Source organism: Stylophora pistillata, chromosome 3 (genome assembly GCF_964205215.1).
Source record: "Stylophora pistillata chromosome 3, jaStyPist1.2, whole genome shotgun sequence".
Taxonomy (NCBI): Eukaryota; Metazoa; Cnidaria; class Anthozoa; order Scleractinia; family Pocilloporidae; genus Stylophora; species Stylophora pistillata.
The window spans coordinates 10,304,998-10,327,385 of record NC_142521.1 but is presented as its reverse complement, the minus strand read 5'-3'; the positions used below and the strand labels follow the sequence as shown (position 1 = coordinate 10,327,385).

General features: G+C 38.4%; 2 protein-coding genes across 2 annotated transcripts; one reads left to right on the top strand and one right to left on the bottom strand.

Moving 5' to 3' along the window:
* Positions 1-9,734: 9,734 nt before the first annotated feature.
* Positions 9,735-16,935, bottom strand: LOC111321047 (ATPase WRNIP1). The gene is made up of 6 exons (XM_022923819.2): positions 16,297-16,935; positions 14,872-15,066; positions 13,238-13,470; positions 12,514-12,974; positions 12,127-12,206; positions 9,735-11,522 (listed from the first exon to the last, which is right to left on the bottom strand). The coding sequence occupies exons 1-6, from the start codon at positions 16,933-16,935 to the stop codon at positions 11,226-11,228; spliced, it is 1,905 nt and encodes a 634-aa protein (XP_022779554.1). The 3' UTR covers positions 9,735-11,225.
* A 13-nt stretch (positions 16,936-16,948) lies between these two features.
* LOC111321048 (protein SYS1 homolog) lies at positions 16,949-21,416 on the top strand. The gene is made up of 4 exons (XM_022923820.2): positions 16,949-17,247; positions 17,327-17,394; positions 17,959-17,998; positions 19,515-21,416. The coding sequence occupies exons 1-4, from the start codon at positions 17,086-17,088 to the stop codon at positions 19,713-19,715; spliced, it is 471 nt and encodes a 156-aa protein (XP_022779555.1). The 5' UTR covers positions 16,949-17,085; the 3' UTR covers positions 19,716-21,416.
* Positions 21,417-22,388: the final 972 nt, after the last annotated feature.

Sequence of the window (22,388 nt, the reverse complement as noted above, 5' to 3'; positions counted from 1 at the left end):
AAAGTAAGGTGTTTTATCTTATTCGATTTAAAAACACGAGTATATTTGATTCTCAGTTTTAGATTTCGAGGAAGAATGATCGACCTTTTTAGCGTCGTGCGATATCCTTTAGAAACCGTGAGAGGAACTCCTAGAGTAGCTGAAACTTCATTGACAGTTCCTGAGAGTAGTTGTTATAACATAATTATTATTAAAAGGAAACGACTCTTCTCTCACAAGAATAGCAAAGAATCTGCCATGCTGCATAACGGAGGCGTTCTAAGCAACTAGCAGTCATTTTTTTTAAGGCTCTCCGTCCATAACCCTGCTCCGACTCGTTTAAACAATCCTTTAAAATCTATATCCAGTGTTCACTCGCATAATCTAAGAAGGTCAAAATACAACCTTTTCGTTTCTAGACCGACTACTGAAGCAGGTAAGCGAAGTTTCCAATATCGTGGTTCTGTTCTATGGAACAGCCTGCCCTTGAGCGTTAGGCTACAGCCAACTCTTCGTTCCAATGTATTTGATTAATATTGATAAGTAGCTATAAGTCATGAAATCGTTTTTATAGTCGTTTTAAAACCCGTTTGTAGAGATAATTAATTTAGTTAGATATATTATTGGTTAATTAATTAATTTATATTTAGAACACGGCTCGATGGAAGAGCATGTAATATGAATTGATACCTTGCATAAATAAAATTTTACTACTACTACCACTGAGCTATAAAAAAAGTAATCAGATAAACTAGTGGGTTGCATTGAAAACGCTTGTGTCAGCAATTACAGCTGTTTGGGAAATTAAAGTAGCATTTGTAGTAATAGGTACTAGCAAAGGTACTAAAGACTTGTATAATGGAGATCCCCAATCCAATGATAACAGTAAAGACTTCCGTTACAAGTAAAACTTGTTAATGAGCCGATCATGTTGGACGGTATCAAATATTATATTTTCAACGCCCTCACTTAAGTAATCTTTGTCGAGCCTTGGCACAGCAAACAAATCACAATTTTTTCCATTGCCACTTCCTTCGTAAACACCACCATGTATGAGCCAAAACAGGCGTTATTCTCCCCGTGAGAGATAACTTGTTGATAAAACTGCATGTATATGACATGAGCAAATGTTTCCATATTTTGATTACGGACGGCAGGCAAAAAAAGAAATTGATTTAACCCGTTATTAAAAGGCACAGAAAATCAGAAAGGTGGAATGGCGAAAAAACAAGTCTCTAAAGGCAAAATTCTCATCCAAGTGAATGATTTCCACGATGAACAAGCACCGCATGTCTGCGCAACCTGTAACGCTTCATGCGCATGCTTAAAAATTCAACCAGTCATTAGACTCGCTGGAAAAGTATCTTACACAACCTATCTTCTGCTTTGGAACACCAGGAAAAAATTGCCAACTGATTAATACAGGGAATTTCAGCACAAGTTTCTGTGGCCAAAATGGTAAGATTCTTTTATTTTTACGACTCTCCCAACAACTAAAAAATCATTAGGTATAACGGGTAATAAAATTCTGCATCCAGTTAAACAGCCAATCATTAGAAGAATTTCTTATTATACAGGCCCTACACTTTCCTATCAGTAGATAATGTCAAAGCACTCCTTCGTTTCTTTAAGAATATATATGTCTTTACAAAACAGTTACGATCTCGCCTGGCATAAGGTGCTCTTGAGCTGACAGATATATCTTATATTCAGTAATGTTTTTCTTACATCCAAAGGGGGTTCGAATTGAAAGGCGCAAACGACAAGCAAATAACTGTAGTGACAAAAATTTGCTTCAGCGAAGCTCTAGGAGAGCTACGTAAATTTTCCCAACAAGGAAATATACATAAGGGTATCAGAGGGTATATTAGCTACCGCATATGTTTTCAGCACGGCCGCGACTTTCGGTGATTCAGCAATAGTTTTGGAGGAAACTAAATGAATTATTACTGAAAACTTCACATCTAGACTGAAATGAATGTACCTGAGATAATCTCGAATATCTCTATTGCTATTCTTAGACTGTTGCAGGATCGATGTCTTTCAGAAACTTTCTTAGGAATGGGTGTGTACTTCGCTAAAGATGCCTTATACACAGCCCGGTCAAACTATTTGCCACCAGATTGGAGTGGATACCGCTACATGTACCTCACTACTAGAGTCTTGGTAGGTGAATACACAATAGGGAGGCAAGGCCTTTTCTGTCCCCATTCAAAGGTCGACCCTAGCTGTCCAGCGGTAATTTATGATAGCGTTGTAGATCAGATACATAGTCCAACACTCTTTGTGATCTTCTACGGCAATCAATGCTATCCAGAGTACTTAATCACTTTCTGTTGACCGCAGAATCACTTGAAAGTAAAATAAGGAGAACAATTATAATCGAAGACTGCTATTTATATGAGTAGTCCTTTAAGTTTCATGAATCGTGCTCCGATCAAAAACGTATGGTAGAAGCCTCTTTGCCTCCTACAAGTCCAACCCTACGTCCTCGTCGTGGGAGGTGGAAACGGGTAATGCCGGCTAACAGGGCTCTGGTGAAGCTTGGTAGGCCAATCACCTGCCAAGTGGATATGCTACGATTACAGAAACATCGACAAACAGAAACACGTTTACAGACATCTTGGCAGGAGAAAGCCCTTCCGGGAGAATGACGCGGCAGAGGCAAAGCCAGAAGGACCCTCGGCGGCTGACTAGCCTACGAAAGAGGGGCCGCCCCACGAATACCTGGAGGAGGGATACGGAAAAAGAGATGAAGGTCCTCGGGAAGAACTGGAAGGAGCTGCAACAGCTGGCAGAAAAGAGGCGTCAGTGGCGGCAGTTTGTCGATGGCCCATGCTCCAACCTGGAGCCAGGGGCTTAACTAACTAACTAACTAGAGGCCTCTTTGAAATTTATCTACGTTTTAATGTTACCCAGTATACGTCATAAATTCAGTTCGTTTGATGAGAGTTTTAAAAGTTTTTTTTTTTTTTTTTAAAAAAGGTGGTGTTCAAGGAATCTAACATGTCCAACAATAAATTGGTGGACTTAATTCTGACAGTCACAAAGCCTTGAGGGAGTGGTGAGCACCGTGGAAATTTATTTGTTCGAAGGACTTTTAGCATTTCCTTTCCATCTTCTCTATGATTTATTGGATGAGAAAGCTGGTTGTTGAGTTATGGGATAAGTTCTGAGGCGAACACATGTACAGAAGTTTGCTACGACCAAAAGCATGTTTTTTTTTTTTTTTATTGTTCAGTAAGACAAGTCGCGGGTCGAAAACAAAGGTCGCATGATCGTTGTCATGATCGCATGCATGTTTCATTTTCCTTTTTGTTATCTGTGCATGGTTCAAAAATGCGTAGAATATTTTATTATCCAACTACATCTAGACGAGTACAAATAACGCCATAGACGAGTACAAATATCACGCGGTATTTGTACTCGTCTATTGTAGTACCGGTTAAACAGGTTTTCTCGCATCGCGCAAGCGAAGAATTGGATTGTAGGTACGAAAAAAAGAAAAAAAAAGTGGCGGACAATTTGAATCATATTTCCGACGACGAAGAGTCAGAATGGCTGGCAAATATAGGTCCAAGCTCATTAGATGAATCGAACGAAGAAAAACAGCTTGACGACCAGAAACTTTCTTCATTTAATGAAGAAAATAGAAACAGCGACACAACAACGCGTCAATTCCGTTCCGCTTCGCATACTTCTGTCACGCACTCCCCGTAAATAAATATCCGCGAAATTCGCCCGCACTGAAATAACAGTTTGGCGTGTTGGATAATAAATAACTTATTAGAAGTTTTGTTGTGTAGTATCGCTGAGTATTTTTACTCGTTATTTGTATTTTGACTCGCCCTACGGGCTCGTCAAAATACGGCACAACTCGTAAAAATACTGAGCGATACTACACAACAAAACGTCTAATAAGATATATGTATTATACGAATATCAATGAGATCCCATTAAATTTTGACATCACTGAACAGGCTTTTTTTTTGCCACTTACATACACACATACAAAAAGTAACTTAAAGTTGTTACAACAATATCAAAAATAATAACGATAATAATATCATTATGCAAAAAACTGTACTTAATCTATATAGAATTACTATTTATGACCATTTATAAAAAAAGTGTGGCGGAGAAACCTAGCAGAAGCTAGTAGCTTATCAAACCTGGGTTCCTCGTGCGATAGATTTGCTAATCACGGGCGGGCGAGTTTAATCTAGTTTTCTGTCAATGAGGAATTTTTTTAAGCGAATTCTTAAAGGTGGAGAATTTGTAGGATAGGATAAGATCACGAGGTAAGGAATTCCAAACCTTTGGACCTTGGTGCATGATCGTAAACTTCTTTATATTTATGAATAAAGGCTGATAGTTTCGAAAGAAACTGTTTGGGGCTGCGTCGGTGGGAGTAACGAAATAATTTGGATATATCAACAAAGTTGAAATGGTAAATTGGCCACCGTAATGATTACAAAAGCTGACGTTTCGAGCGTTAGCCCTTCGTCGGAGCGAACAGTTTCGAAACGAGACAAGTTTCGCTCCGACGAAGGGCTAACGCTCGAAACGTCAGCTTTTGTAATCATTACGGTGGCCAATTTACCATTTCAACTTTGTTGATATATCCAAATTATTTCTTTATATTTAGTTCTGCAATAGTGTGTGCAGTAGTTTCTATTATTCCGTGTATCAAACCTACGAATTTGATGATGAGTTGAAAAAAGAGTATCAAAAGCATTGGGAAGGAGGTTATTATGAAAGGAATACATAAAACAAGCAACAAGGAAAGCATTAACAGGGCCGTCGCCAGACTTCAGAACAAGACGAGACAAGTTTCGGGTCTGGCATGCCTCCCCCAGAAAATTTTGAAATCTAGAGGCTCAGAAATGCTCTTTCAAGCATTTTCCGTGGCACTTTTCTTTAGAAAAGTCAATCTTGGGCGAGTGTGGAAGTTCACTTTTTTATTGCCGAGCGATACTGGTGCAAAAAAAAAAAAAAAGGAAAAGGCCAAAATCAAGACGAGGCAATTGCTAGCTACGGCCCTGATTAATGTTATAAATATCAAGGATATTAAGATTTTAGAATAGGGGCGCAGTACGAGCTAGGTATTCGGTTCCACTTATAATTCTGACTACACATTTCTGCAGGAGGAAAATCCTGTGTAAATTACAAGGATAAGTTGAGGACCATACGATATTACAAGTGTGGTATAAGGTTAGTAAAGATTTTGAAGAAAGAAAGAAACGAGATTTGCTTATTATTCCAATAGTTTTTGATATCTTTTTAGTAATGTGGGATATATGTTGCTTCCACGAGAGATGTTGATCAACAAGAACTCCAAGAAACATTGTTACCTCAACCTGTTTGATGCTGATATTGTCACGAGTGATGTTATCATTAACAACAATAAGTTTCGGTTTTGGACAAAAAAGAATGTAATTAGTTTTTGCAATGTTAAGTGATAGTTTATTAGCATCAAGCCAGCACATTATCTTCCTTATTTAACAATTCATGACAGATATGGTCTGGTTGGGATCTTTATGAGAGTGAAAAAGACTAGTATCATGATCAGTAAATAAAAGAGTTTTTACTATATCAGATGCATTTGGGAGGTCATTGATATAGATGATTGATATAGATGTTTCTTGACACGTGACGATAACAAAGCTATCATCAACTTGTCGAGGTGGCATTTCCATGAGATAACTTTACGTACAGGTAATCTATGCATTAGGCGCTCTTGCAATGTGTTTTGAGATTTCTTAGTTCAAATAACTCATTAATATCTACATTATACACGAAGGCAGAACATGACATGGTCACTTTGTGACCTGTCAATCATTAAGGAAATAGTTATAACAGTGTTATGTAATCAATAAAATTCTTTAGGTTAGAGCAAATAGTGTCTGCGCATTTCTTTGTTTTTTCATTCGTTTGTTTGTTTCTCTATTTAAGTTTCCTTTTTCCCATCGCAATAATCCTCCCTTTATCAATTCATCAATTTGGCATTTAATATCAAGAAGAGACGAAACTCACCTCGGTTTCTGAACCTTTTTCTTTCAATTAACAATGGTGAAATGATCAATCAAAGCCAGATATTTCATGTGTTTTTTTTGGAAAGAAATTGTTTTTTTTTCCTTGTAAGTCACTGTACTACTTGGCCACCGTAATTATCACACCAGTAACCATAAACAAATGAAAAGAGAATAACATTTAAATCATTTATCAAAACAAACCACAGCTTATCTGTTCCAAGAGAAGAAAGCTTATTTCTTCATCACAGTAAGGAGCCTCTTTAATACACTTCCCTGGTTTCAAATGAAAACATTTAAAAAAACTAGTACTTTTCTCAAAGCGATTTGGATCCAGGATTGAAACTTGTGTAGAAGAAATCGCTTTAACGTAGTAGTCTCCAATTAATGACTTTACCGTTCATGCATTTGAAAAATCTAAGACAGGCTACTACGGCAACAACAACAATAACTGTGCATATCCTTCTTCAATGGCATTTTAAAAGGAAAACAAGATCAGCAAGTGAATTTGTTGGTAAAAAGTAGCTTCTTTTGAGTAAGTTCAACTCGTTGAGAAATCCTTCCTTTACACTGGCTAGATGCGATGTCCAGTTTAGCATGTTATCCATTGCGGTAAATGGTTTGAACCCGGGGGTAACATGTGAAGGTGTAGTCTGATCGTCCGGGTGAGTGTAGTCCTGAGAAGGACTGTTGTCGGTGGCAGTGACTGACGTTTCGACAACCTGTGCAGAAGTCATCATCAGAGTCAAGTGAATGATTGTTGTCAGTAGAATGTTTTTATTCCAGTTCGTGTGAAATGATCGGTTGGTTTTGCCGTGATGTTATTGGCTGTAAGACTCAAGTGACGTAAGTCGGTCGTGATTGGTCTGTTTCGGTCTGTCGGTAAAGTTAGGTTGTTCTTTTTCGGTCGTTTGTGATGTTTATGTCGTGAATGAGTCGTTTGTATGGGGCGGGTAGTTGTTGACATCTGTTTAGGGGAGTCTGTTCTAAGTTAGTAAACCAGCTTTCCAGAGTCAGTCGTTGAAAATAGTCAGTGCTGTAGGTTAGGCATTGCGCAGAGTCCCAGTCAATGTTGTGGTTGGTAAGTCGATGGTGTTCAGCAATGTGATTGCTGACATCACCTTTCCTCGTCGCCCGTCTGTGTTCAGTCAGTCTTGTTGTGAGGTTTCTGCCAGTCTCACCGATGTAGGAGGCTTGGCAGTCGGAACAATTGATCTTATAAATCGTTCCCTGTCTGTTCCTCGGTTCGTCTTTGTCTTTAACGTTGGTTAGTAACTGACGTAGTGTGGTGATGGGTTTGTCGGCGACGCGGATATTGAACTGAGGGTAGTAAGATGCGCGAGATGTTTTCAGACATGCCTTTTATGTACGGTATGGTTGCTGTAGTCGTAGGGGTTGCGGTGTCGTTTGTTTCGGTAGTGGTAGTGGGTCGGTGAGTGTTTCGTCGGATGAAGTCATTGTTGTAGTTGTTCTTCGTAAAAATACGGTGGAGGTATTTGTTCTCGTCGGAGAAGCTGTCTGTCGAGTCACATACTAGTTGTGCGCGTCGTGTTAGAGTTCTGATAGTTGTGGCTTTGTGTGATGTAGGGTTGTAGGATGACTCGTCTAGTAATCTGTCGGTGTGTGTCGGTTTCCTGTAAACTGTCGTTCGTAATGAGTTGTCGTTGTGGCTTACCAGGCAGTCTAGAAAAGGAAGTTTGCCATTTTCTTCGACTTCTCTGGTAAACTGTATGTCAGTGTTTTGTTCGTTAAGGTGGTTGTGGAATGCGTCAATTTCGTCGTGGACTGCCTGGTAAGCCACAACGACAACTCATTACGAACGACAGTTTACAGGAAACCGACACACACCGACAGATTACTAGACGAGTCATCCTACAACCCTACATCACACAAAGCCACAACTATCAGAACTCTAACACGACGCGCACAACTAGTATGTGACTCGACAGACAGCTTCTCCGACGAGAACAAATACCTCCACCGTATTTTTACGAAGAACAACTACAACAATGACTTCATCCGACGAAACACTCACCGACCCACTACCACTACCGAAACAAACGACACCGCAACCCCTACGACTACAGCAACCATACCGTACATAAAAGGCATGTCTGAAAACATCTCGCGCATCTTACTACCCTTCAATATCCGCGTCGCCGACAAACCCATCACCACACTACGTCAGTTACTAACCAACGTTAAAGACAAAGACGAACCGAGGAACAGACAGGGAACGATTTATAAGATCAATTGTTCCGACTGCCAAGCCTCCTACATCGGTGAGACTGGCAGAAACCTCACAACAAGACTGACTGAACACAGACGGGCGACGAGGAAAGGTGATGTCAGCAATCACATTGCTGAACACCATCGACTTACCAACCACAACATTGACTGGGACTCTGCGCAATGCCTAACCTACAGCACTGACTATTTTCAACGACTGACTCTGGAAAGCTGGTTTACTAACTTAGAACAGACTCCCCTAAACAGATGTCAACAACTACCCGCCCCATACAAACGACTCATTCACGACATAAACATCACAAACGACCGAAAAAGAACAACCTAACTTTACCGACAGACCGAAACAGACCAATCACGACCGACTTACGTCACTTGAGTCTTACAGCCAATAACATCACGGCAAAACCAACCGATCATTTCACACGAACTGGAATAAAAACATTCTACTGACAACAATCATTCACTTGACTCTGATGATGACTTCCGCACAGGTTGTCGAAACGTCAGTCACTGCCACCGACAACAGTCCTTCTCAGGACTACACTCACCCGGACGATCAGACTACACCTTCACATGTTATCCATTATGACTCCCAGAAGTCTTGTAAAGATCCTCTGTAAAAGAGCATCGCTTCCCATTTGGTTGGATGAGGAGTAAAGGAATAGGCCATTTTACGATATGTACTTCATGGCTGAATGCCATATATTTTTGGTAAAGGATGGATGGGGATGGCTATGGATGGCTAGGGATAGCTAAGGATGGTAAAGGATGGCCAGGGATAGCTAAGGATGGTGAAGGATGGCTAGGGATAGCTAAGGATGGTAAAGGAAGGCTAGGAATGGTATAGGATGGCTAGGGAGGGTAAAGGATGGCTGGGAATGGATGTCGTCTATGCGGAACTAGCACTATATGTCGTCTATGCGGAACTAGCGCTATATGTCGTCTATATGGCATTAAGCCATGAAGTACATACCCATTTTACAGTTGTGTACTTAGTTGCCAAGCCTTTGATTCAGAGTGAGGCTGAAGGTGACCTTGTTGTGATAGAGACCTGTATCTAGTTAGCATGATAACAAAGTGATTTACATTTGAAAGGCAGCAAGGTTTGTATCATAACAAGGTCAACCCTAGCCTCACTCCCATTCAAAGGCTTGGCAACCAAGCACACAACTGTAAAATGGACTATTGACAATACACCAGGCACACAGCCCAGACAAGGCAAGGTTAAGATTTGCTGTAACTTCATCAACAGATTTACCGATGACATAAAGGGTTGTGTCGTCTGCATACGTGTAGACTGTACCTCTCTTAATCAAAGAAGGCATGTCATTGGTGTATAGGGCAAAAAGGTGTGGCCCTAGTACTGACTCCTGTGGTACTCCCATTTACGTGTATATCAAACATGTAAATAACTTTAAGTAATAAAGCTGGTTATGACCATGATAGCATGGAAACGAGTACATTTATGAAAACTACATTTATCATCATTTCTTTAATTATTACTTCATTTCCTAAGATTTTTCACTTGTTCATTTCATTACTATTAATTGGTATCCCACCTACAGTCCCAATTTTACCCCGATGTCACGAGCTTTACTGAGAAAAAAAAAACATGTTAACACATGATATTTTGTGATGTCCTCATTTTCATTATTCAACCACAAAAGTTCTTAAATAAATGCAACTTAACTTCCTTCAGATGACCCACACAGAACCCATTGGCAAGAAGGGCCTCTTAGTAAGCTTATGTGTGAACAAGTTTTCTGTAGCTCAGTGGTAGAGCACTCTGATGGCCATATCCAAATGTCATATCCTGTGTTATTAAAAACTGGATCATTGGATAATGCAATTCAAGACTTTTTATTGGCTTAGCCATTATGGTATATGGTATATGGTACATGGTATATACCATAATCTAATATCTGTACATTGTAACATCCGGTTTCTTCTAACAAAATAAAGTAGAGAAGATTTGTCTAATATCTTGGGGGAGCTTTTTTTAAATAAAACAATTATTCCACTCGCGCTTGTTGGATATGAGATGATTATAGCCAACTCGGCGCTACGAGCCTCGTTGGCTATCTATCATCTCATATCCAACGCGCGCTTGTGGAATAATTGTTAATTATTCCACTAATTTATTCGTGTTTTTCTCGTTGCCATGTTCCCACCAATCACGTAGCTCCTTTTTCTGCCTTTAAAAGCACACACAACTCACAATTCCTCTATTCGCTCTGACGAAGGGCTAAACACTCGAAACGTCACCTTTTAAAATCGTAACAGTGGCCAATTTACCATTTCAACTTTGATATATTCAAATTATATCCTGTGTTACACGAAGATGTTACCATTGTACATCTTGTCTTTCCTACATGACTTTGTTTACCACCCTATGAAATATGGGAACTTCGCACATGCGAATGTAGTAGCATATTCTCAGAATGTATTAAACAGCTCGTGGTCATGAAGTGTACTGTTGTAAGCTCATGTATTGACAGTCCCAACACCAAACACATAGAGTCTGTTTTGTTGAAGGCTACTTACATTTTTTCTGTCTCACACTATACTTACAACAGAACAAATAACTGTACAGATTTTACCAACTAAATAAATTTAGATGTTGAACAATTTTTTTTCATTCAACAGCCAAGCTCAAAATCTCACCATATTTCCTATTCTTTTCAGGCACACAGTGCTTAGCTTTTGACATTCCTAAAACTGGCAGTTTGCAGAATGCTTTTCACACAATTATAATAAATGTCCCAACTTACAAACAAATTCTTTGCAGTACAGTGGTGAAAATCAGAAGTCTAAATGTCTGAAATTTGATTCCTTGTGAGAGACTCTTAATATCTTTCTTACTCTATTTACAAACACAACATTAAATTACTCAAAATAACCAGTAACTTTATCCTTGAGAAAAAAAAAATGCAATGTTGGGATGTGGAACAATGCATTTCTTAATTAAACATCATTTCCCCCAGAATTGTTTTTGCTCCATGTAAAGAAATCAACACCTTGTACTTCAGGAGGTAAATAAATCTGATCAACAGGTCCATTAAATGCAGGATTATACTTGTATCCTGCACTGTAACCCAAACTTTTCATCAGTTTAGTTGGAGCATTTCTGATGTGCAAGGGCACTGTTGGCTGAGGACCCTCCCAACCGCACACATACTTCTTGGCCTCATTGTATGCATTATATATTTCGATGGATTTTGGAGCTCTTGAAAGGTAAACAACAGCTTGAGCCAATATAACCTGTGTAAGGATATAAAATAACATCAAAATCAAATCATAAATCATGAAGAAGATAATGAGTTGGGGTTTCAATGAAAGCCAGTTACTGGCAGTCTACTGCTGCTTCAAGACCTTTCACCATGTATGTATGTATGTATGTATGAATTTAAAAAATTTAGACTGGTTCAGCTTGGAGCTGGTTTAAATGGGGGCCTGTTTAAACAATAAGGCCAAACCACAACACTTGGAACTATGTTTCCTACTCTATGTGAGAAGTGCATGGGTTCTTTAACATCCCCTGCTGACCATCACATAGAAGATGCGGAAGATGGGGCGTATGGTTTATTGCCCTTATCCGTCCTTCTCTGACACTAATGTCAGTGCGAGACTCCTTGCATTGCTTGAGGCCTCATACTTCCAGCAGGCAAAGAAAGTATTGTGCTGAAGTGCTGACAATGAGAGGCTGCTTACATACTCAGATTGAATTTAGTTTTGCATCTGATTGTGAGGCAGATATTCTAAACCACTCAGAGAACACAATCACGTGAGACCAATGTAGCTCCTGATTACTTTTTGTCACTCAGTTAAAATAATACCATTCAATGTTTCTGTACACAAAACTTACATCACACTCTGGCATTCCTATAAAATGGCAGGCTTGATAAGCAGCCACAGCTTGGTTCAAGGCCTGTGGATCTGCTAGACCTACAGATGAGGGTTAAAAATATGATATAGAAATTGAGCATTTTGATTGTCAGGAGTATTGTGAAAGGTGAATTATTGATAACTATGCTTTAATTTACAGGAAGGAATACTGGTAACCTCGCTTACCCATGTTAGAACCTCAGTGCAGAGGTGTTGTTTTGTTCAATCAAATATACTTCCTCCTTGTGAGAAGGGTATTAAATGATCATTCACATCATTTCTACTTTTTAAATTGAAGAGGCATTACTAAAATTAAACCACAAACAAATCCTCAATCTTGTGGTACATTAAAAAATAAACCACTCACCAACATCTTCACTGGCAAATCTCACCAATCTGCGGGCAACATAGAGAGGGTCTTCTCCTCCAACAAGCATTCTGGCCAGCCAGTACAAAGCTGCATTTTCATCACTCCCCCTTATTGATTTGTGTAGGGCTGAAATGATGTTATAATGTTCTTCACCATTCCTATCATAGAGCAAATGAGTCTTTTGAAGACCTTCTTTGATGTGAGATACATTAATATAAACAACTTGTTCTTCATAGTCTCCTTGGGAATCAGCATCTCTGTTGGGTGAACTGTTTTGTTGCAATAATGGAGAGCTCTTTAGTTCTTTTGTGTCTTGTCTCTTTGGTTTTTGTTTTACTGCCGCCACTTGTGACTGAATTGCAAGTTGAAGACCATTGAGGGCAATCCTTGCATCGCCATCACACAAGTTGGCTAGAGTTGTGATAGCTTTTTCTTCAATAACCACAACCAAATCACCACTATCAGCAAAAAAAAAAAAAAAAAAAAAAAGAAAAAGAAAAGAAAAAAAAAGAAAATAATGGCATTATGATTCACAAGTTGAAGAAAAATAAAAAAGAACAAAGTAAATTCTTAAAGATACATTCTGTGATGTGTGTGAGGCACTTATTTGAATAGTTTGTGTTTTATCCATTCAGAGAAATACCTAATGATTGTACCTCCTTTCTAAGGAAGCAGCAGATTGCTAAATTTGTACATATTTGTAGGTAATGAAATGACTCACTCTGATGAGACATGTCTCTTGTTTGTTTCAGGTGAGTCCCTTGAACCAACTAGCATTCCAAGAGAGTTCACAGCATTTCTTAATATTTGTTCCACATGATCTACAGTAAGCTTCTCGAGGACAATAACTCTACAGCGACTAAGAAGTGCATTGTTAAGCTGGAATGAAGGATTCTCTGTAGTTGCTCCGATCAATGTAATGGTACCATTTTCAACATGTGGAAGAAATGTGTCCTTCAAAATAAAAAGGTGTATCCATTGAATATCACTTAATGCATTATTGGATTTCATTTAACTCTTGAGCACCAGTATCTGGTAATGTCTTTACCTTACCATGGAGGATCTTAATGTTCCCCCTCCCCCTCCCTCCCTCTCCAGTTTCATTTTTTTTTTTTGATGCTTCCTGCCTTCCCAAAAAAAGTGTTGGCTCAAGACCTCTTCACCTCTCTTAAAAAAAGATACCTGCACTTAGAGACTTAAAGTTTGAGGTGAGTGGCCTAAAACATTGTATCTGTTGCGGCACATTGAAATGGGCCTGAGGACCTTCTTTTTGTGAGGGGGGGGGGTTTGTACATCCTCTAGCTGAAACATTTGAAAAATTAGACTCTGTAGTTCTGTAGTTCTGTAAGGTGTACTCTGGGGCTGTCTTTTTAGAAGCAAATGAATGTCACTTTCAAGCAATGATAAAACCATTTAAATTAATCTTGCTTGCAAGGACCTCATTTTCCAGCTAAGCAGGTAATGATTCCCACCCCCCTTAAAATATACACTTTTCTCTGCTTCCTTTCTTGTCGGGCTACAGTAAATCTTCACAGACATGATAGAGGTATATTTCATGAACCTTTTTAAATGTAGGGGGTTTCAAAAACCAAGATGCATGAGTTATGTTCAGTACTGGACAATGTTTCTTGCACAATAACATTTTTGGTAAAATATCATGAATTTTCTTGTGATATCAGAAGAACATGAGCCAAAGTTTGAAAAAAAATTCCGAACCTTACTGGCATAACAGTGAATACTGGTGATGGATTTCCTTTTTCTATCACAGTTAACCCTTTACACCCTAACATCAATAAGCATATTCTCCATACCATTCTCTGTTTCCTAGGGTGCCGACAAGGAGAATTTGTTTAACAGTCAAGAGCTTCAATCTTTAGTTGGCCATAGTTTCCTTTATTCTAGTGACATAAATTTTAGATTCAGGGGTGATGTTATAGAGATAAATAAGATGCTAGTTACTCTTAGAGATCAAAGGGATAATGAGGATAATTCTGAGGATCGATTGTTTCAAATAACATCCAAATATGTTGTATTATTACACGACTCGGGCAGTCATAGGGCCTATAACTAAAATCAACCAATCAAAATGCTCTATTGCTGGTCAATATTCTCTCAGTATTGGACCGGGCACTGTCCCGAATGGTCCGGAATGATACCGCACTTGCGTCCCTTTGAACTTCAGTCGTATAATCTCTTATTAACCAAGCCTGCTCGGGACCGTACTGGAAGAATATCGGCCCTTGATCTTTTTTGTAAAGACCTCGCTGCGCTCGGTCCGTACTGTCAAGACCTTGGGCCAATATTCTCCCAGTACGGCCCTTGTGCTTGGTTAATAAGATATATATACATACATACTTGCTGCAGCTTATTGAATCTGTGTATCTCATCCACAAACAAGATTGTCTTGCGCTTGAACATTTGCTGTTCATTCCTAGCCACTTTAACAACTTCCTTGACGTCATTTATACCACTGGTGGTAGCAGACAATTGCACAAATCTTGCCTTGCCATTGATTCTGGCAGAATTGGCTATAATGTGAGCCAAGGTGGTCTGAAAATATCAGAACAGGCCCAAACAGCACTGTTAGGAATGAAAGGGATCTAATGGGATACGATGAAAGGGATCTAATGGGATAAGATGAAAGGGATCTAATGGGATAAGATGAAAGGGATCTAATGGGATAAGATGAAAGGGATCTAATGGGATAAGATGAAAGTGTAATGAGACAGATTTGGAATGCTGAGGATTGATAGGGGGTATCCCATCAAGGAAGTATATAGAAAATGCTACAAGAAATCCACCAAAGCACCAACCCCAGGGAGGGAGGGAGAGAAGGGGGAACTCTCTAAACCTTTTAAAACATCTCACAGCTTCTAGTTTTATTGAAGACTTTGAGGCAACCCCATAAAGCGTTTTAACTCCCTCCTAGCTGCAGTGAAATCCTGCCCGGACTTTAATACCTTTCCAAAAGAAACTTATAAAATTTTGAAAGCTGCAGTAGATATTTTGTAGAGATATGCATGTATATATTATTGTAAGTAATGCTGATTTATACCCAATTTTATTTTTGTAGAATAGATGTTGAGCCATTTTACCCATGGAAATGCTGTTAATGAACTGTTATTATTATTATTATTATTATCAATATCATTATTATTATTAACCACACCGTGATAAGGAGAACCGTTCAGATTCTGCACTTGGGATTAAATGAACAATATGATTGAACCCATTAATTTGCACCTTAAGAGAATTACATTTTTATGAGGTTAATGAGCTCATACTGATAGATTGTGCAGCATTCAGCTTTGATATTACTAGTTTGATAATTTAAGATTGATGATGTAAGGATTTTTCACAACTTTTCCATCACTTGGTGGGAAGGATAAGTAGATCAGCGATTTTAATCTTGGTATAAGTGATCCCCTTTAAGATTATCAGAGAGGGTGGATAGCTTTCTCCCTTTTTTCCACAAGTTTACTCATGGGATAAGCCAGTCAAAGATCTAATCTTGATACACAAGGTCTGGTTTGGGTTCTCATTTGAAAATGTAATGTAACAAGATTAGGATACAAAATACATAGGAGTGTATTCAACAGCGATGAAATGGAAGACCAGGAGAAGGTACCATCTTTACTTTAGAGTGTAAACCCCTCCTTACCCCCATCATTCCTTCTCTGTCATTGTAGAGAGGGTTCCATCTCTGTCCCATCTGCCCCCCCCCCCCCCCACCCAGCGCACTTCCAGCACATTTTCAGTGTGCGGTTTTTCTTGAAATACCTTTCCACAGCCAGGGGGTCCCCAAAAGATCATGGATGGAATTTCATCAGCCTCCAGTAAAGTCCTCAATAGACTGTTGTCTCCAAGAACCTGGGACTGGCCGACATAGTCTGCCAATGTTTTGGGCCGCATTCTCTCAGTTAATGGAGTAAATTGACTGCTTCTCGATTTTTCCTCTTTTTTGTTTCCTATGCCTTTCTTTTTGTCAAGAGTTGGTGAATCTGAGTGTTGGAGAGAAAGGGGCTCCTTTGTTACTGAAGAGGAGTGTCCTCTATTTTGCGATTCTTGACCATTTTTGTGCAACTTTAACCTCTTCAAAGGGGAATCTGTACTTGATTTTCCCGCCAAACTGGAAGAGTTCCTTTTCAAAGCGTTTGTCGGAGGACTAGTATTACTAAACCAGCTGTTGGAGGCGTTTTCATTTTTTGTACCCTCTTTCATTGTTGAGCTATCCGAAGATTTAGTTTTCCCTTTGAGAAAACTGATTCCCGAGACGTCCTTTTCATGTTGACCACTGCCTCCATTGCTTTGCAATCCAGCATCTTGACTGTTCAGACACTTATTTACGTGCTCGTTCACATACGAAGCCGCAAACGAGCGCCCACAAACTGGACAATCTACACTACCAGTTTGCAACATACTTCATCACCTCTATACCTTGAAGCAAGCAGAAGAAATCAGTTACAACACTGGGTTTTATCCATTAGATCTCACTTCTTAGGGGGTGGTAGAAAGATAAAATTGTGTCGCCCTTTACCTAAATGACGTCATCATCTGTCTTCACCAAACATGGCTGCCGGCTTTAGGAGTTATGTTTGGGATCCGTGCCTTATCATTTCGCAAATTGTCGCTGTCCAAAGCGTGTATTATGTATTCTTAGCTTTCTGGGTTGCATTCGTGGACTTTTCGACGGGAAATTCGCGGTCACTGGACCAGTTTTTTAGTGAAGAGGTAAGATACCTTGTTCCCCTCTTGATCATTTGTGTCCTTCAGCAGCATATTTTTAATCAAAAATACTTATTTCCCACAGGATATTCAATATACCTCATCTAGGGGGAAGATAACGATGGTGGCTTTTTGTCTGAACACGCTAACTGGGTCAGTGAACAGTTTTCCTAGATGGCCGACCTTAGCTTTAACCTTTATAACCGTTTATTGTTAACAAATTAAAAATAGTATACTTTAGTAGACGAATAAATTTTGATTTGTTTCTCAATTAAGGCGCAATCAGAACGGCGGTCATTATTAATTATTCTTTCACCCGTCGACTTCTGAGTTATTGCTCGCTATCTATAAACAGTTTATAGACAAAACATGCCTGTCAAGGGATTCTAATAGCTAATTTTACTTTGGTTTCGTTTGAAAAGAATGTCAATTCACTGCACCATCATTCTACTGCCTCTCTATTTAGGCTGTGTCGGAATACTCAGCAGCTTTACTTGTATAGCTTATCAGTCGTTTCGTACTCATAGATGTTTCGTACAAATCAACTTAGTATGAAACGTCTGTGGTATGAAAAACTAGATACCCTGGTCTATGATGGGTTTATTGTTATTTCCCTTTGCGTTGGGTATGGTTACGTACAGTGATGAGTTCAAAAGAAAAGGGGAATAATATTTGAACCAAGGATAAATCTCAACCACCAGGTATATTTTTAAATAGGGCTGGTGGATTGTGGGCAATTGTTAGGAGAGCAAAGCAAGTAAGTGAATTTTTATCTTCAAATTCAGATATTTCAACAGCTTTAAGGCAATTGTGTTATTAGCAGTGCTTTCAATAAGACCCGGCACCTGCCGGAGCTCCAGTGGATATTCTGTTGTGAGTCGCCGGGTATATTTCACTGCACTCAAGTTGCAGTCACCACGCTAAGTTGCAATCAAGTCACTATCCGGCGCTTGTTGTACCAAGGTAGCCACCTATTTCAAATCTTATTGAAAGCACCGAATTAGTAGAAGTTTATAAAAAGACATTTGTTTTTTTTTACTGTTCCTTTGAATCCCTGGAGTAGACGGCTGTAAGCATTTGTTTTTAACTACAAAAAAATTGTTTTGTTCACAAATTTCACCAAAAGACAATTATTTGATCACTGATTGGATTGCCATAATAGAATTGTGGGTCACTGAACTCATTTGTTAGTTCCAGTTACACATAAGGATGTTTCCAAGATGATTTTGTTGATACCAGTTTCAAGTCACAAAATATGTGGTGGTATTGCTGTGTCTAATAAGTAGTGTTTGTGGATTATTGAAACCATTTTAAATGACTAGTTTAGCAATACTTCTAAATTCTCCAGGGTTAGAAATAAAGTTAGGCTATGAGCTCAGGCACACTGTCCAAAGATGTTTGGCTCCACCAAAAATATCGCCAAAATTTGTCATTGGTGGGCTTACTCAAGAACAGCCAAATATTTGTTAGCCACAAAGTGTCAACTGCATGGATGTACAAAATGAATAGTACTTGGACCTGGAGATTCAGCTTAAATGTAAACTTAAAGTGCCTATGACATCAACATGATTTTCACTCCAAATAAAAATATAGTATCTCTATTATACATCTACCGAAAACAAAGTCTGTCTAAAATGTTTTTACCCCTAAAATTGTAGCTCAAAGTTGGCCTTCTTTCGATCAAATAGTGGTCGGAGACTGGGATCGAGTTTCTTTGTCGGTATGACTTCATCTTGTGTACCCAGGAGTTTTTAAGCCACTCATTGCAGCATAGTTACGACCAGAGAAAACAACTCACAATATCTTCCTCCTTTTACCTTCGTTCTCTTACTCTGTGTTGTGTTTTCCGCCATGATGCTTTGAATTCCAGTAAGCTGTGGTACACAAGATGATGTCATGAGGCCTGTTTTGGCCGCGCGATTTGATACCACTTTTTACTAAGAAAACTGTCATTCAGAGAGCTATAAACTCTTCAATTTTTATTATTTGCGGATGAAATTTTTTCTTATTGCTTTTTAAGACTTGTAGTTTTTATTTAAGTTAAAATACCATTGGTGTCATAAGCACTTTAAGCTTACATCTTCACTGTTTGATTGCCACACTAAAATAACATATTTGTGCAACAGTTTTCTGTCTGAAAGACTTGCATTTAAAATGAGAGATCAATCTTCTTGATTGACATTTTCCTTTAGATTGTGGCTGGTAAATTGAAAAATCTGTTAGATTTCCTGCTTGACACATATTTGTCCTACTTGATCTTTTTATATCTCTAGTGTCTGGATTTTGCTGCTACTGCACATCTTATACACTTGGTCAACTGCTCTATTTATGAAGGTTTTCCAACATCAGCTAGCTGGTGGTTCTTGAACTTAACATGCATGGCCTTGATGGCTGTGATAGGCGAATTTGTTTGTATGAGAACTGAGCTCAAGGCTATTCCTGTTACTGTTTCTTCTGTCAAGTCTTCAGTTTGACATCTAACTGGATTTAGTTTCATTTGTTGGTTGGAAATGGGTAAGCAAACTGATGAGCTCCTTGCAAAGCAAGTGCTTGGACAGTCCATTTCAAGTGGTTGTACTTGGGTACCTACATGGAAGATGTTAAGGTCCAGTGTAATCTGAAGTACACATCTTTTCATGGCAGAGAACAATGGGGACACAGACCTGAAGTCTACACATATTCAAATTCTTACTGGGTGTTGACACAGAAAACTTAATATGTTCCAGCAAGGGACATTTCAATTGATGAATAAGACCAGAGCAAATCATACAATCTGAACATACACACATATGTATACATAGAAATATCTATACCATATTGTTTCAAGAGTGAATAATCCTGTATGCTGGATAAATCTTGCTCTGCTGAATAGTGCAGTATGTTTTGTTGACACTTTTCTTGTTGGATAGCTTTAGCACCCTTTGAAAAACTGGCTCTGCTAAATATACATCAAGATTATGGTTAATTGTCAGTACTCGTCACAATTACGTTGCATATGAGACACAGTGCACTCAGTCTCAAACCTATTTTCATTCATGATTGAAATGTGTTTTGGACAAACAGTTGGATTAAGCCCATCATAGTTAATATTGATAGATAATAGCTGGTATATATTAATTTTTTAGAATATGTTTAAATCTACTTTCTCATGTGTTTCTCATGAGTTCATTCCTAATTCATCATAGTTTTATATTGATTATTTTTTCACTTTATTTCTTTAATTTGTACTACTCTAGTAATTGTCATGCATTTTATACGTAAGCCTCTGGCTTCGATGTAAGGGTGACCTTCTCCAATGTCATGACACTAATGGATTGATTGATTGATTGATTGAAGTAACTGGGAGGATAGAGAAATAATGGTACATTTTGTCTCCTTATTACCTTAATGTTACTGTTTGTTTAATTATATTGAGTGATATTGCATTTATTGTGTGCAGGAAAACTCATTGGGTAAATGGTCCACATTACATCGTTTGGAAGTGGGCTAGAGAACTGGGGTTGAGTTCTTGAAGTCAGGGCTTCAAGATAAACTTAACAAGAGAAATATTGTGAAAGATGGACTTGCCTATTTTTAATGTTGTTTTTAGACATTTCCATGTACAGAAAATTTGTAAGGTTGGGTTTGGATTGAATACTTGGGTATTAATACGCAAAAGATTATTTTAATGAACAGGGTTTTTACTCTGAGCAAGGTGCAGCAAATTACAGTGCAGATGTTTGATATATTGACCAAAGCACTCGATTATAATTTATATACAGGTTTTATGTCTTTCATCCATGTGGAAGAGCTATTTATTGATAATTGTGATTTTCAGAAGACACTTTTAAGAAAGTACACTTTAGAAACCAGACAGTATAATTTTTATCTCCACCTTTAAAATGGACAGAAATATGAAAACGGAATACAGCCAAACCTTGATTGTCCTGACCTCGATTGTCTGGACTGGCTTCTTTGGTCCCATTTTTTCATGAATGTTAACTAGTCACATTCAAGATCTGTAACAACTTTCTCCCATCAAACCAAGCAGACGTGCTGAATCAGTGTTAATGCTGTTCTATCAATGCAGCTTCGGTGTAAATACGTTTGTCTAACTTTGGCAGTGATGCACAATTATTTGAGAACACCCTGTAATTCTTGCATAATAGTGATAAAATGGTACATATTCAGTCTTATTTCTGGCTCATTGATATTCGAATATTTTTGATTGGCTGGACTCTTGATTATCTGGATTATTCAACCTAGTATCCACGGATCCAGATAATCAAGGTTTGACTGTGTGTACCCCGGAGGGTAAGATGATGGAGATGAAAACTACATGGATTCTAGAACATACTTTTCCTTTAAGATTGAAATGAAATAGTTTAAAATGAATTGGAGAACTTATTTGAAAAATCCAACAAAGTACATTTAGTAAAGCAATTGTGTTCTGGGTCCTGTTATAGAAGAAAAAATTTTTCTTGAGAAAAGGTAAACCAATTTACGAAATACTATGAAATTGTGGCATGCTTTAGAGAGTGATGTTTCTAAACCATTTTCCATAAAACAGTTTAAAGGCTGCTTTACACACATAATGACTGTCAATTGCAAATTGGGAGATAATTAATACAAGCATTTGTGTTCAATTAGAGTCAAGTAACTTCCAATCATCATGCTTCTCCTCCTTCCTTCTGATAAAGAAAAATTTTCATGTTTTATCAAGCGAGATACAACTCAAAGCTGTTACAACAATTCGATATTCTTGTGATCTATTTGGTGAAGAACAAATTTATATTTAGATGAAAAGTTACATAGAATCACCTCTGTGCAATAAAAAGTTAGTTTTTTTTCTCCAAGTATTAAAATCTTGATCTATTCACTCTCCCTTGCAACATGAAGCCAAGCTCTATCATACAGTTTACTTTCTCTCTTAATTTGTAAATTAGTTAATTAAACTATTATTCTTTAAACTAGTTTACAATGAAGTGCTTAGCAGTGCAAAGGAGGGTTGTTAGACAGATTTTGGGAAATTTTGTTGATTGAGTGAAAGGGCTGGATAGGTAAATATTTCACTCAAGCTCATAACTAATGGATCTACCCCAGCAGAGTTCATGTGACACAATAAAGACCCAAGAATTCTTCTGTCAGGCCCAACCTCACTCAATCAT

Bases quoted from the DNA above. Each gene is read 5' to 3' on its own strand.
- LOC111321047 (XM_022923819.2), bottom strand. From the start codon at position 16,935: ATGTTGCAAACTGGTAGTGTAGATTGTCCAGTTTGTGGGCGCTCGTTT. The intron at 15,067-16,296 runs GTATTTCAAGAA...TGATATTTTCAG, and splicing joins GACCCCCTGGCTGTGGAAAG to ACCACCTTGGCTCACATTAT. The intron at 11,523-12,126 runs GTAAGTTTTGTG...ATCCTTACACAG, and splicing joins TAGGAATGCCAGAGTGTGAT to GTTATATTGGCTCAAGCTGT.
- LOC111321048 (XM_022923820.2), top strand. From the start codon at position 17,086: ATGGCTGCCGGCTTTAGGAGTTATGTTTGGGATCCGTGCCTTATCATT. The intron at 17,395-17,958 runs GTCAGTGAACAG...ATTTTTAAATAG, and splicing joins TGTCTGAACACGCTAACTGG to GGCTGGTGGATTGTGGGCAA. The intron at 17,999-19,514 runs GTAAGTGAATTT...TTATATCTCTAG, and splicing joins TTGTTAGGAGAGCAAAGCAA to TGTCTGGATTTTGCTGCTAC.